This window comes from Haliotis rubra, unplaced genomic scaffold, assembly GCF_003918875.1.
Source record: "Haliotis rubra isolate DU_JTF1 unplaced genomic scaffold, ASM391887v1 Scf369, whole genome shotgun sequence".
Classification (NCBI taxonomy): Eukaryota; Metazoa; Mollusca; class Gastropoda; order Lepetellida; family Haliotidae; genus Haliotis; species Haliotis rubra.
In genome coordinates this window covers 1,053,429-1,068,943 of record NW_025767045.1, presented here as the reverse complement: position 1 = coordinate 1,068,943, position 15,515 = coordinate 1,053,429, and the positions used below count along the sequence as shown (strand labels likewise).

The 15,515-nt window shown below is 38.9% G+C and overlaps 1 protein-coding gene and 1 long non-coding RNA gene across 2 annotated transcripts; both read right to left on the bottom strand.

The window, feature by feature from the left end:
- Positions 1 to 2,158: 2,158 nt before the first annotated feature.
- LOC124285768 lies at positions 2,159 to 2,812 on the bottom strand. Its single transcript, XR_006900884.1, has 2 exons — positions 2,620 to 2,812; positions 2,159 to 2,215 (listed from the first exon to the last, which is right to left on the bottom strand). It is a non-coding gene; the product is annotated as an uncharacterized LOC124285768 (long non-coding RNA).
- A 4,041-nt stretch (positions 2,813 to 6,853) lies between these two features.
- LOC124285767 lies at positions 6,854 to 9,035 on the bottom strand. Its single transcript, XM_046722039.1, has 2 exons — positions 7,847 to 9,035; positions 6,854 to 7,237 (listed from the first exon to the last, which is right to left on the bottom strand). Exons 1-2 carry the CDS (start codon positions 8,945 to 8,947, stop codon positions 6,854 to 6,856), a joined length of 1,485 nt encoding a protein of 494 aa, XP_046577995.1. The 5' UTR covers positions 8,948 to 9,035.
- Between the last annotated feature and the right edge of the window lie 6,480 nt (positions 9,036 to 15,515).

Sequence of the window (15,515 nt, the reverse complement as noted above, 5' to 3'; positions counted from 1 at the left end):
ACAAAAGGGGTGACCACTCCTTAAAATCATCAACACACACAGACACACACAGACACACACACACACACACACACACACACACACACACACACACACACACACACACACACACACACACACCATTAAATTTTGAAAGGTCCCCAATAAGTACAATGTATATACCCTATACTGTCATTAGTGCCTGTACAATCTATTCTTCTAGTTTATTAATTCTTCTCTTAAGATACTCTCTTTTTAATTTCAAACATTCAATCTCTAATTCCAGTTTTTCTTTCTGTAGTGCCTCCACAGAAGGCTGATGCTGGCACTGACAGGCTGTCTTCTCTGGCAGGTGGTAAATGTTCACCATGTCCTGGACCTCGTCACCGACCATGATAGGGCTACAACAAAATCATGATTTGTAAAATATATAAGAGAATGAAATACATGTTCATAATATTTCCATATCCCGAGCCTTGTGTTTTATGTTCAAACAGTGTCATGTCAGTCATTTCAAACCAAGTGATCCTGACAGGCAGATTGGGAAAGAATGTAAATTATAATTTCCCCAAACTGTAGGACTTCATGTAATTCATGCAGGGCAAGATGAACTGATGAAGTACTAAGTGACAAATGTCGAGTGTTGTCTGCTTAACAACAGTGGAGGCCTGAGTAAGTTCAGTATTTTCAGATAGCTGAACCTTCTGTCATGGAATAATAATTCATATGAAAATTCATTATTAATTATAACCACTACAAGGGGATATATAAGGAAAATATAAATATAGAATATTAGATTCATCATGTATCAGTTAGAGAAAGACTCCAGTCAAAAGTAGTAAAACTCATCTCACAGACATACTATTGAAAAAAGTATATGTTACGGCTGCATCATTTCACAGATGTTCAAGATGAATCCTAGCCTAAGGTATCAATGACTCAGCTGTTAGAGAAACCTGACAAAAAATATTGCAGTGGTTTTAGTGTTGTATAAAACGGATTAATATCAAAATGGATATGGCATGTACCTTTCTCTTGAAGTGATGGCATCAAGCAGTTGCAGGGCAGTGGAATCACACGAGTCTGAGATACCCGTAAGACTTAAGTTGTCCCTTCCAATGGCCTCAACAACTGCATCTGTGACCGGACTGACAGGAGTTGGAGGTGGTCCGCCTCCTGTAAATGCAAAAAAAAGTAGATTAATTGCTTAAATATGATTATCTTAGGTCAGACCAAACTTATTTCTTGTTTCACAGATTTTTGTCCTCAGAAAACCCAAAGGCAGGAGGTAAAAAAATAAATAAATCACCAGTCAAAGTAATATTCCTTCTAAATACTCAAAGTATCATACTTTTGGCAATTTTTTAAGTGTATATGGGGCAAAAGTCAACCTAAACAAATTTTCTTGTAAGTTTATATATTTGGCCGATAAAAACATTAGGATTTTAGTTTTTGAGCGGGGAAAATTAATTTTTATTTCTTTTCTTATTCTTGAAAAAATACGACAGGCAGATCTGTAAAACCAGAAATAAAATTGGTCTGGCCTTATGTAGAAATATATCACAAACCCAGGAGGTAAGTACTCACTTTACGATGAAACACTGGAATAGAGTAGGTTTATGTTGTAACATGTTATATTTGGCATTACACTTTTAGTAAAAGTACAGATTCTAGTACTTTTGTTGGCTGGAGTTCCATCCGGGAATCGAACCCATGCCCTCAGAGTCAGGCACCTAAACGTTAGCACACAAAAGTCAGCCGCCTAACCCGCTCAGCTGGCGATAGGTGCCTGACTCTGTGGGAATGGGTTCAAGTCCCGGATGGGATTCCAGCCAACAGAAGTACTAGAATCTGTACTTCACTTTAATACTATGAAAGTGTAACATATGTTACATTTGACCACTTTCTTAATGGCATTGTGTAATTATAGGTTTATGTTGGTAGAAAATATTCAGTATATACAAGAACTTACAATGTAGGTCTGGAAATATTGTGAGTGAAACTCTTTTCCCACTTTCTGACATTTATCACATCATTTATGTAACCTTTTATGACACTTATATTTTGATAACTAATAATAATACTGTAACCATAAACATGCTTACCAGTGGCAATGGTTTGCTGCCTGAACTTGAATAGGTCTTCTTGGAGGAACTCTTCAAGTTCTTCCATTTTTTTCCACCTCATCCCTGGTCCTCTTGTGGGTGATGCTTGAATTGAGGGTGTCTGTAATCATCTACAATGTAAACAGAATACATCAAATGGGGAAAAATCCCATCAATTTACATCTAGATATTTAATCAGTGCATAAAAACTTGACTTTTTACACGTGAACTAGTTATCAAGTGCATTTGTGCTCTTATTTAGACAATAATATAAAGAAAAACGAGATGTGTACTGCAGTATTCATTTTCAAAATATTTAATTCTTTCCTAATATTGCCGTAATTTCAGTATGTCAGTAAAATGACGTATGTGGTTTTGCAATTTGTACCGAAAGTCCTAGGGAATTAATACCCAACAAAACAACAATTGACCACTACATGGGTATGTAAATGTGTGATTATATCAGTCAGGTAATGTGAAACGAATCCATCGTCAGAACAGCCACTAGATCTATCGCGGAGCTTCGAACACGTACCTGCCACGCCTCCTGTCGTTTCACGGAGGTGATGCCAGGCCCAAACTTGCCCTCAAGCACCACTCTGTTGGCCGCAACTAGCTCCGCTAGCAACAGACACTCCTCTTTTGTGAAATTAGGCCGCCTCTTCTTCATTTCATCCGCCATAGTATCCATTCGATGCTGTTCGTGTATCGTTTGCGCTGTCCGGGAATTTCCCCCCGAGGATGTTTTTATGTCTCTCAGTAAAAAGAGTTCCACTGGTAGGCTAAAAATAACCGGGATAGTCCCTAGTGATCACGTGATCGCGTTCGGCGTAATGGACTTAGTTTTTGTCGGCGGACTTAGCTAAGTTTCAGACTTAGCCCGTTTGTGAATACCAACTTAAGTTTTTGACTTGGCTAAGTCAGTTTTAAGAAACTTAAGTTTTTTTCTTAAGTCAAAACTTAGTTGTTTGATAAATACGGCCCCAGGTTGCCAAATTTGGTCGCCTTTTACGACCAGCAATGGGGTAGTGTGGACACATTCTACCCCGGGTCCACACAGGGGAAGAGCTATTAGCATTACCCAGCACTCAACTCGAGGAGGTTGCTCTTCACGAGTGCTGCCCCGTTTCTATAGCAGTCTTAAATCAATGAATGCTTCCTGTTAATGCTTACTTTAGATATATGTCTTGTGGCAAACTTATGCCTTTTGTTGATATGTGAATCACATCATCAATGTCCAAGCTGTATACTTGCATTCACGAAATGCATGGATCTAAAAAATCACACATGCAGTATAAAACAGTAGAACTAGATACAGAAGTAAAACATATACACACAACAACATAAACAGCACTAAAATAGGTTATTTCAACAAGTATATTTATTCAGAATTTACAATATACACAAATTCAAATGTCTGCTAACACGGTTACTAATATGCTTCACCCATGGTCCCTTGTATGGTGATCTACCTTCTGTTGTTGGCGATCTTCATTTTGATTGATTTTATTTCAGAAATGTAGGCCATCCGGCCCATAATTCACATACATAGTCCTTTAATATACTTGACAGAGTACCTCATTATATAAATTATGACATGTGACAATATTTGATTGATTTACCAACATCATTTAAATATGCTTACATGATACATTGAAATAATTTACAATTGATTTCAATCCAGTTTTGTTTTAATTTAAAGCTGTAAAATATAAAAGCTCCTAACTTCCAGACGTGCTGCTTGTTACAAGATGACATACTATTAGTAAGATTATAATAATATTTTGCAATATGCTTGTATTCATTTCTTAAGTTTTCATACAATGGACAAATTAAAAGAAAATGTTCTTCATCCTCAAGCAATCTTATTGAATAAATCTTTTCACAATGTAAACACACTCTATTTTCAACTGAAATACTTTCCCAAAGTCCTGACTCAATACGTAAATAATGGTTCCCACAGCGAAATTTGGTCAAAAACCTTTTAAAAAGTTGTGTGTTTATGTTAATCAAATATGGTTCAGGTTGAAGTGAGAACTTAATTTTTTCATAGAAACTTAATTTAACATTTGCATTTATATTACATAGCCATTTTTGAAAAGAGACATCTTTGAGTCTTTGTACAAAAGAATTTAATAACATATGCGCATTTCCAACACCTTGATTTAGCCAAGCAAAACCAAAACCACACTTAAACAAAATGTCTCTAACAAATCCAACCCATGTTTGTCTACCAACATTATCAAGAAAGTACATAATTTTATAACAAATAAGCGGATATCTACAATCTGGCATAGACAATACTTTCAACCAGTATTTAATACATTTTGTTACATACGTTACATATAATGGATACCTTCCTAACTCACCAAGTACTGCGGCATTACTAGTATTACTTGAAAGACCAAGTAATTGTTTGCAAAAATAAAGTTGAATACTTTCAATACATGACATATTTTGATATCCCCAAATTTCAGAGCCGTATACGAGGATTGGTAAAATCATTCTATCAAATAAAAACAATGATTTGGAAGTGTTGATGTTATAACGCTTAATAAACTTTAAAAGAGAAAAGGTTCCCTTCTTTGCTTGTTGAGATAAATGTTGACAGGCTTTTCCCCAACCTACATATTTATAATTAGAAACTGATTCTAAAACGTGCCCTTCATTATTCCATTTTTCTGATGATTTTATTATCCAACCTCTTCTAAAAACCAAATTTTTGGTTTTTTGCATGTTTACCTTCATACCGTAGTTATTGCAAGAATGTACATAAAATATCTATCTGCTGTTGCAATCTAAATACACTATCCGCCGCATTTACCATGTCATCAGCAAATATCAATGTTGTGAAATGTTCTAGAAGATTACCAACATAAATACCTCTACAGTCTGACTGCTGTATCATATCGATAAACTCATTTAAAAACAAAATAAACAGTATTGGGCTGACCATACAACCTTGTCTCGTACCGACATTACAGTCAAAATATTCACTCAAACCAAAACTAGTATTTACACAAGATCGTAATTGTGAATACATTGCCTTTAGGACATCATAAACTTTACCACCACCATTTTTTAACAAGACATAAAATAATAATAAGTGCTGCACAGAGTCGAAAGCCTTGGAAAAGTCTACAAATATTACATACATGTGACCCTTTTCCTTTGATAAATATTTCTGTATAACTGATTGAAGAATAAATATATTATCTACTGTACTAGAGCCTCCCCTGTATCCAGCTTGCTCCTCAAAAAGTTTACTTTGATCCTCTGCCCAAGCTACAATTCTTTTGTTAAGTAATTTGGTAAAAATTTTACCAATTATATTCAAAAGGCATATTCCCCTGACATTATTAGGGTCTGAAGTGTTACCACTCTTATGTAGAGGATGAATGATAGCATCACACCATGATTGTGGATATCTACCTGACTCTAATACATAATTAAATATAATAACCAAATATGGTTAAAGGCAGTTGAGTCCAGATAAAATCATTTCAATAACTATTCCATCAGGTCCTGGAGCTTTATTTGTTTTAAACTGTTTCACTGCCGAGAATACTTCTCTGATGATGAAATAGGATAGTCTATGTCTGCAATACTATCTGGTATATTATGTGGTTCACTGTCATTATAATGGCAGTTGTTGGCGATCTATAGCCTGTTTTTATATTGTATTGTCCAAATAGTGATATCAGTTTTAACTTTCTACACTAGTTTTAGTTGTAATTAAAATATTCTAGTTGGTTTACTGTCCTTCGTCGACAGGTTTTTATAATATACATATATTCCATTTCAATGTCAAGTATGTTCTCGTCACGATATGGCTGAAATATTGCCGATGTGACATTAAATGTTAACTCACTCACTCACCAATGTGCCTCAGTCATACTGCTTCGGGAGAAGAATCTCCTGCAATGGTTAAGATCAACATTTGCCTGACAGTGAACCCTTCATCACCAGGGATACATCTGGGAAGTTCATACTCGTCATATTTTATCATAACGAAGCTGTCCAAGAATATAAACTAACACTGTAGCGTCGTTAACTTGCCTCATCTTGTCTTGAAATACAACAAATTAGGCATGACTGAGTGTTTTTCATGAAGTATATTAATGACGAAATTGGGTGTCACAACTTTGTTGTGTTCCTTTTGCTTATCCTTATCCATTCTTATGATGTCCCCTTTGGTATGTGACTGGCGCCCTGACGCTCATGCAATACATTTCTAGTAAAAATAACGACTGGACCGTAAGACAAATATGCTCTTAAAGCAACCCAAAATGAGGAAATATCTCACGGAGGTTTGCTGCTATTGACACAAAATGAATAGAAAATAGGAATTGAACATGACTGCATACATCGGGGGGTGATTTGTGCGGGTAAAATAAAATACAACCCAAAATTACCGTAAAAGACAAAAGGTGTGACGGGAAAACCCACCAACATGTAATGAACGTGCAACATACGTTTTCTTTGTTTCTCACCGTGAAGCCCATTTCTGGTGTCCTCCGTCGTGATATTGCAGGAAGATTGCCAAAAGCGGCGTAAAACCATACTCAGTCAGTCAGTCAGTCTATGGATTGATGGTGCCAGTAGTTCTTGGCACTCCTGGGGTCATACAAGGCATTTAGAACAGATGACCTTCACCTTGACATTCGATTGTTTCATTGTGGGTAATAATTCCGATCTCACCAACACTTTTTTTTAATATTCATATCAGACATCACACTCAATAATGAAGAAATATCTAAAACGTATGTTCAGATCCACTTCAAAACAAGTTCGAAGAACTGTTGCCAGGCTCTTTTTTCTTCCAGCTCTTCCAGAACAAACACATTAGCTCCATCCAGAAGCTGAGTGAGTAATGGTGGCAGAGGGTGATGCAAGATGGTGTCGGAATATAGAAGCATTAGTCTCTTGGGCATGTTATTGTTGCATGCATAGACCCCAGATGACAGTGTAAAGGAACACATCTCGTCCTGAAGAAAGGTCTCTGTTACATACAGGACAGTCTTCCAGCTGTTGTGAATACAATTGATAATTTCTTCAGCTGCACAAACGCCCACATCGAAGTCCCTGTCTGGAATACAAAGTCGCAGACCTCTCTGTACCTCCACCTTCTGTAGAAACGTGGTACACACCCACTGATAATCATCATGTTGAGAATAATAAATAAATATGTCATACTTAAAATCTTGTCTTTGTGGTACAAAATGATCAAACCCTATCAACCTCAATATCCAGTATTTTAAAGAGATGGTGTTTTTTAACACCAAATGACAAACGACAAGACAAGAAATCAGTACACACATCAGACAAACTGAAAAGGCGAGCCAAAATCTACCATAGCAAGATCTCCAGTGTCTCCTAAAGGAACTGGTAATATTTGAAAGTTGAATGAGCTGACCCTCAGTGTTGATACAGCTGTATGAATCGAAGTGTCGAAACTGGACATCTGTGTCAATTATCCATGTCAGAAAGTCTAGGGTTCCACATCCACAAGACAGGATGTTCCCATGGAGGTCAAGTGAAATGGGTTGGGAAACAAGAACCCTTTGATCTAACATTGTTCTGGTGTTGACGCTCAGAAAACTGATAGAATTAAAAGAAAGATCAATTTGAGAGATGCTCAACATTCCAGACAATTTAATAGGAACGTCCTCAAACATATTATTGCTTAAGTTCAAATATTTTAAGGTCTTTAGATTTCCGAATATGTGAGCATACATTTTATGTAGAATGTTATGGGATACATCTAAAAGGTGGACGTTTTTGAGAGGACTGAACAATGTTTGTGAACTCATGTTAGACATCAAATCAGTATCAAAATGAACATTTTTCAGATACAATGTCATGACGATTGGGAATGACTGAAAAAATGTCAACGGTATTTTCTTAAAGAAATTCCCTGAGAAATCAAGATATTTTACATGCTCCAAGCCAAAGACACGTGAAGTCTTTGTTATTATGGCAGAATAGGAAAGGTCCAAATACCACAAGTTATTACCTCCAAGAAAGCACATGTTAGTTCCCTCTAATGATCTTCCATGTGCTCCTGAACCACTTAATAAAAGTTTTTCCAAAGATGGAGGAAGAAAAAGTGTCATGTTTCCAAAAAAGGTTAGTTTTGGTATGTCTTTGGAATGCTGATATTGTCCATCACCAGCATCAAGTATATATGCCTGATTTGACACATCCAGTACAGCTAGGTTAACAAGTTCAGGGAGACGGAACAACCAGCTGGGGTCACCTTTTATAGAATTGTAGCTGATGTCAATATATTTTATACAACTTTGAAACGGTTCCTGCAATAACACGCTACTTTCAATGACCACGATGTAATTATTCCTTAGAATCAGTCGCTCAACACACATAGTCTTAAGGTAACGTGTCATCTCAGACGTGAGCACGAGACTTTGGTTCTTCATAACACCTTGAACAGAGACAGGATATGTACGCACAAGTGAAAAGTCTATTTCGGTCATGTTCCTTCCACTGAGTCCTTTTAAGCTTAGTAAAGACTCATCCAGGCCAAAGGGAGCAGTTTCTCTTGCAAGCAGAAACTTCAGTTTATGAAGAGGAAAGAAGACATTGGCGTCCAGAAAAATAAGAATGCTACATGCTGACAATGACAGATCCCTGACAGGTGCTTCCCTGAAGTTGACAAATGAGTTTTTTCCCAAACGTCTGATAAGGCATTGTGATCCAAAACTCAGACTCTTCAGCCTCCTCATCTGTGCAAAGCCAGGTCCAAACACCGGTTCTCCAGCCCCGTCAATGATCAGTGACTCGAGGTGGTGAAGATCAGCAAATGTAGCATCGGGATATGTCAATGAAGTAAACCGCATCTTCATTCTGCTCACATGGAGTGTTGTCAGAGATGTCAGGTTTTGGAATGTCCCAAGAGGAAGAGAGAAATAAGAAAAGTTCAATATATTCCCATCCAAGTTTAGTTTTTGAAGGGCAGGTAGGCTTTGCAGAGCACCTTCCTCAAGAAACTCTATGTTGTTATCATTCACGAGCAGTGTATGTAATGAAGGAAGGCTGGGGAGTGATCCTTTCTTGAGGCTTGGTAAGTTGTTGGTACTCAGGTTAAGGACTGTTGTGTTTCGTGGAACTCCTTGTGGGACTCGGTTGAAACCACGACGTGAACAGTCCACTGTTGTTTCATTGGCTTCGTGGTGAATGTTGCATTTCTCAATATCGGAATGTTGTGGGTGACCCAGTGATGTCATCAGATTCGGAATAACAATCCAAACCAAACTGTAGATCGTGACTGACATCATTCCTGTCAACATAAATGTGTTTAGTAAATATGCCTCATTAACCGTAGATATTGAAAACGTTATTTAAGTAGCTTGGAGACACGAAAGTCGTCGTTACATGGGAATAGAAGCGATAAAACTCTTTCCATATTCATAAGAAATCTCTGTTAAAGGCAGAGTCGATTGTACAATTGTGACTATATGGTGAGCAGATATTTGCCTCAGCAGCATTACAGCTGTATGATGTTGTTTGTAATCAAATCGTGTCTGGACCAGACAATACAGTGATTGTCACCATGCGATACGATGACAGTACATGTGTTTATTAATCAGGTGATGATACCAGGTGTTTGCGAAAAGGTGAGCGTATCCTGCTCCACCGGTGGTTCCCGTATGAAACATATGCTAAGTCTAGTCAATTGTGCACCTGAAATTTTTGAAAATGGAAACAATGACCCCATTTTGAGCACCAATATGTGAGTTCATATTTCGTATTAGTAACGTTTTTCTTCTCTAAAAGTAAAGAGTTATTCTTTGCTATATCGCTGAAAGTGCTGAGAATGATCTCACCATCCGTGTTCTTGGACTGTTCTACAATAAATATATGGCCTTGAGTTCACGATTGTGTAGTCCCTGTCGGATGCAGTGAAGCAGAAGAGCAGCACACCCTGGGATCCAGGCTGTTACTATTGCACAATTCTATATGTTGTTTGTTAGTCACACATAGCCGAGGGAATATTCTAACCCTCCGAGGCATAAGTGATGGCTGCAACGAGGAAGTGAAATAAGCTGTGCCCATAACAGTGGGATCACAGTGAGCATTCGATACAATAGTATGGCGTTGTTAATATGACTTTCCCAAGATTCTCATGTGGGGAGATAGATATAGCTAAGTCTTCTTTTGTCGTCAATGTCTATCAAGAACCAATGAACGAACACAAAAGACACAGTTTGCTATTTTAACAGTTACATTGAAGTATCATGTGTCATACAATACTGCAACTCATCTTCTGAGGATATTATGAACATTCATTTGACATATTTATATTTGACATAGCTTAAATGTATCCATCAAGCATTGACGAAACTAAGCGTATACTGCCACATACCTGTATTTTCCAGTCTCAAGATAGACTCCTCATTCCTGTTGTGTTACCTGAGACAGCTCCGCTCAGATGTGTCTAATATGCGATGCTCAGAGTTTATAATTGGGTCGAGTACACTGCACAATCTGCCTCGCGAACGTCGTGAACCTTACGCTCTGTTGGTTCGGGAAGTGATGGAGATGTATACATGTTTATTCATCCCTTAGGGGGTACATGAGAGTGCGAGATAAGTTTAACATATTGTTAAGTTTAGAAGAGAGACGCGTAAAGTTTCCATGCATTACAGGTCGCGTAGAGTCCGTTAACAACAGTCAGTGTGTACAGCTCAGTCTCCTCGTCAGAGAGCAGTACTGGGGGACGGCAGGAAAGTAGGCTGCCCACCAGGTCCATATCAGTCTTGTGTAGTTCCACGCTCAGCTCCACTGGGCCCACATTGATAAAGTCTCACCAGAGTTGGCCTCTGCAGCAAGCACAGGCTTCACATGATGTTAGGACATGGATCAGGGGGTCTGCACAGTTCGTTCTACATTTATCACAAGGTCCATACACACGGCAAGGTCGCCAGAGAGCACACATTTGCACTATGAAGCGGCATTGTTGTTTGAAGAAGGGGTATCTTTTGGCAAGTAGCCAAGCTGGGTGTGGCTCTATCGAGGGGTGTAATGTCCTGGGTTAGTGAGTGAGTGAGGTAAAATTTAAAGTCACTTTAGCAATATTTAAGCCATTTCGTGACTAAATCAAGTTATAGATTTATATACTGAGTCAAAAAAGAAACTTCACAAAATGTAATTTGAAAAATAATGAATAATTTTTCTCTGATGATACATCTATGTATCCGAAATGGGATCCCTATCTTTCGACTCTAGAAAAACCTTAGCAAAACCCACTCAAACCCATCCATTCGTCGTGCAAATGACGTTAGTGCCAAATCAGGTTTTGCACGTGCAGTCGATCACGTGATCTTCGCATCGAAGTTTTCTTCATATGTACGTGTTTGCATTGGCCTCAAGAATTGAAAAAACACTTTTAAACCACAGTTCTAACGGTACTTGAAATGCCACGATTGTCAAATGTGCAACGTGAACATGCCGTTGGCATGTTGCAAGCGGGAAGATCAGTTATTGACGTCGCAAGAGCAATGGGATGCAGCCGCCGTACTGTGTATGACTTGCGAGGTCGTCTACAACAAACTGGCACCACTTCTGATCGCCCAAGGTCGGGTCTTCCACGTGTGACGTCACGAGCAGAAGACTGTCAAATCGTCCTACGTCACCTACGTGGCTGAGATGTTTAGAGGTCGAGTGTCCTCACAGACCATTCAAAATCGGTTGCGGACTGCCAGTCTCCATTCTCGACGTCCATATCGTGGGCCAATATTGACGCCGTTTCATCAACGTCAACATCTGCTGTGGGCCCAACGTCACCAGAGAGACTGGGCACCCATGAAGGGCCACCTCCTTGTGGTCGGTGCTGGGTAACGCTAAGCGCCCTTCAACCCCCTGTTGTGGACCCGGGTGTATCTTAGGTCCACCAACCTGTTTGCCGTGGGTTGCGCCCCTGTGTCGGTGGAGGACGGGATTCTGGTGGTTGTGGGCAATAGGTTCCTGGAACCGTGTTCCTTTTGCCCAACACACCACTTTGACCCTTACTTCACCTAGACGGGTGGTAGAACTGGCCCGGTTCTATCAATCGGCTGGTCATGTCAAGCCCTGTGTTGGACATTTCCATATTTGGAGTATAATATCGTATTTTTGTGTGTTTTGGGCTTAACATTTTCGAAATATTTCAACGGTTTTGCCTAGAGTCCTACGTCAGAAGGCGGTGGCTCATGGGCCAATCTGGTTAATGTCAACCTCCGAATTCTATATGTCTCCAAATTTCTGTTATGTGCAGAACCAGCTGGACAGTCACTTTGGTAGACAAATATAGCTATTCGTGTTACATTTGCTGGAGTATAGCAAACTTGTAGCCCTGATGATGCAGACTGGGTTCCTCTGCAACATCGTCCTCTGTTGACACTCGATGGCGGGTGGGGAGCAAGTTTGCTGAAAAATATTATATCACCATGTCTCTCACTCAACTCTCTGGTTCGTCGAAAAACAAACGTCGTCATGTCGATTCTGTATCGTCTGATGAAGAAAGTGCACCTGAACTGAACGATTACTGGCCGAGATTTATTGTCATTTCATCTTCTGATGGTACTCCGCTCAAGTTGAATCCGTTTGCAATATCCATGGGTATCAAAGGTGCCTGTGGAGAACTTAAAAACGTTACTCGACTTCGCTCTGGCTCTCTTCTTGTCGAATGTGTAAGAAAACAACAGTCCGTCAATCTGCTTGGATTAAAGCAGTTTGTAAATGTCCCGGTTGTTGTCTCAGTACACAGTACACTAAACTCCTACCGTGGAATAATTCGACACCGTGCTCGTTGTCTCTCAGACATGAGCGAGGAAGAAATTCTTGCCGAATTACAAAACCAAGGAGTAATTGCTGTTAAGCGATTCACAAGGAAACAAAATGACACTGTAATAAAAACAAACACTTATCTTTTCACGTTTGCCCTGCCAACTATTCCAAAATCAATAAAAGCCGGATATTTTAACATTGGAGTGAATGCTGATGTGCCAAATCCTCTCCGGTGTTACAATTGCCAAAAGTTTGGTCATGGTGCCAAGACTTGTACTCACAATATGATATGCTCTCGCTGCAGTGGTGCTCACGACAGTTCTGATTGCAACAATGCAATAAAGTGTGCAAACTGTGATGGTGAGCATTTGGCACCGTCAAGGTCGTGTCCTTTCTTTGTTTATCAGTCGCAAATTTTGAAAGTGAAATGCACAAACAATCTTTCCTATTTTGAAGCAAAAAAGTTGGTTCCAGATCCATTTTCCAAACCCACCACTTTAACCTTTTCTGCTGTAGCATCTTCTCCTGTTCCTGCAAAGAAGGTCATTACAGTGTCTACATTGTGCCAGACTGAAATTTCTTGGGTTCATGAAAAACAAATATCCATCAGAGAAAGTACCCCAACAACTCACAAGACAATTACTTCAGCCTCTCAAACAGAAAGTCCATTCTCAAAGATATCAGAGCCAGAATCTCAAGAACTTTCTGAAACTGATAAACTTGTTACTCAGCAAACAAGAAAAGACAAAAAACAGAAGAAAAAAAAGACAAAGACACTTCAACATTTGGAGGTACCACCTTCTTCGCAACCACCTGTAGATGTTTTTAATTCTTTTGAACCACTGGAAATGGAGGTTACTACTCCATTTCAAAACAAAAGGAGCCCTCCTCCTTCACGTTCACGATCACCCGTTAACCCACCATGAGTGCTAGTCACATCATACAATGGAACTGTAGAGGACTTCAGACCAATTTCAATGATCTGCAATTATTAATTCAAGATTACACACCATCAGCATGTTGTTTACAAGAAACGTTCCTTAAAACAACAGATAAATTTGATTTACGCCAGTACAGCTCATATCATCATTTTTCTCCTCCGGGAGATAAAGCTACTGGTGGATCCTCAGTACTGGTGAAACAGGGCGTTATTCACAGTCCTGTTCCTCTAACTACGCCACTTCAAGCTGTTGCAGTGCGGGTTACATTACATATAGTTTTTACCCTCTGTTCTTTGTATATACCACCATCCCATTCGCTTCAACAGTCTGAACTTCAGGCCCTTTATGACCAGCTTCCTAAGCCCTGTGTCATCATGGGAGATTTAAATGGCCATAACCCAATTTGGGGTTCTAATGATACAAATACTAAGGGTAAACAACTTGAAGATTTTTTCCTGAATAATGATTTGTGCATTTTTAATGATGGTTCTCACACGTATTTACATCCTGCCACTGGCACATACTAGTGCCTTGATTTATCACTTGTTGATTCTAGTTTACTTACAGAATTCGACTGGTCAGTCCATGAAGACCTCTGTGGAAGTGATCATTTTCCTACCATTCTGAAATCTGTGACACCATCCAATGTTCCAACTTTGTCACGATGGAATTTTACTAAAGCTAACTGGACATTGTTTGAAACTCTTTGCACCAACAATCTGAAACCTGCTTATTTTTTAGATGTTCCCGATGCCATAAAACTTTTCTCTGAAGAACTTCACAAAATAGCTGATGAATGTATCCCAAAGTCCTCTGCAGATCCTCACATACGTAAACCATGGTTCAACAATGCCTGCAAACAAGCTAGGAAGGCGCGTAAAAAGGCAGAACAGTACTTTCGTCGCCATCCAATGGTCCATAATTTAAATAAATTTTAAATTTTAAATGCTAAAGCTCGGCGTACATTTAAACAAAATAAACGCCAATCTTGGCGAAATTATGTTTCAAAGATCAATTCACGTACACCAATGTCTAAAGTATGGAACATGATAAAGAAAATTAAAGGTAAAGGTACAAAATCAAGCATACATCATCTCAAAGATGGAGATCAATTGTTAACTGATACCTGAGATATTGCTAATTAACGTGGTGAAACACTTGCAAAACATTCTTCCTCGTCAAACTATACATCCAAATTTCAAAACTACCAAAACAGCAGGAAAGGAAGACTGTAAATTTTTATTCGGATAACGGGGAAGACTACAATGAAATCTTTTCTATTTATGAGCTCCACACTGCACTTGATCAAGCTCATGATACTGCTTCAGGAAGTTACAACATCCATTATCAACTCCTGAAACATCTACCAGCACCATGTTTAGAAACTTTATTACGTATTTTTGATGAAATTTGGACCTCTGGTACATTCCCTTCATCCTGGCGTGATGCGATAATTGTACCCATACCCAAACAGGATCGTGATCATACCGATCCCTCAAATTATAGACCTATCTCTTTCACTAGCTGCATTTGCAAAACCATGGAACGCATGGTCAATAACAGATTAATTTGGTACTTAGAATCCAATAATTTAATCACAAATATTTAATGTGGTTTCCGTAAAAATCGCAGTACCATTGACCATTTAGTTCGACTGGAATCATTCGTTAAGAATGCCATTGTAAACCAACAACATGCGGTGTCA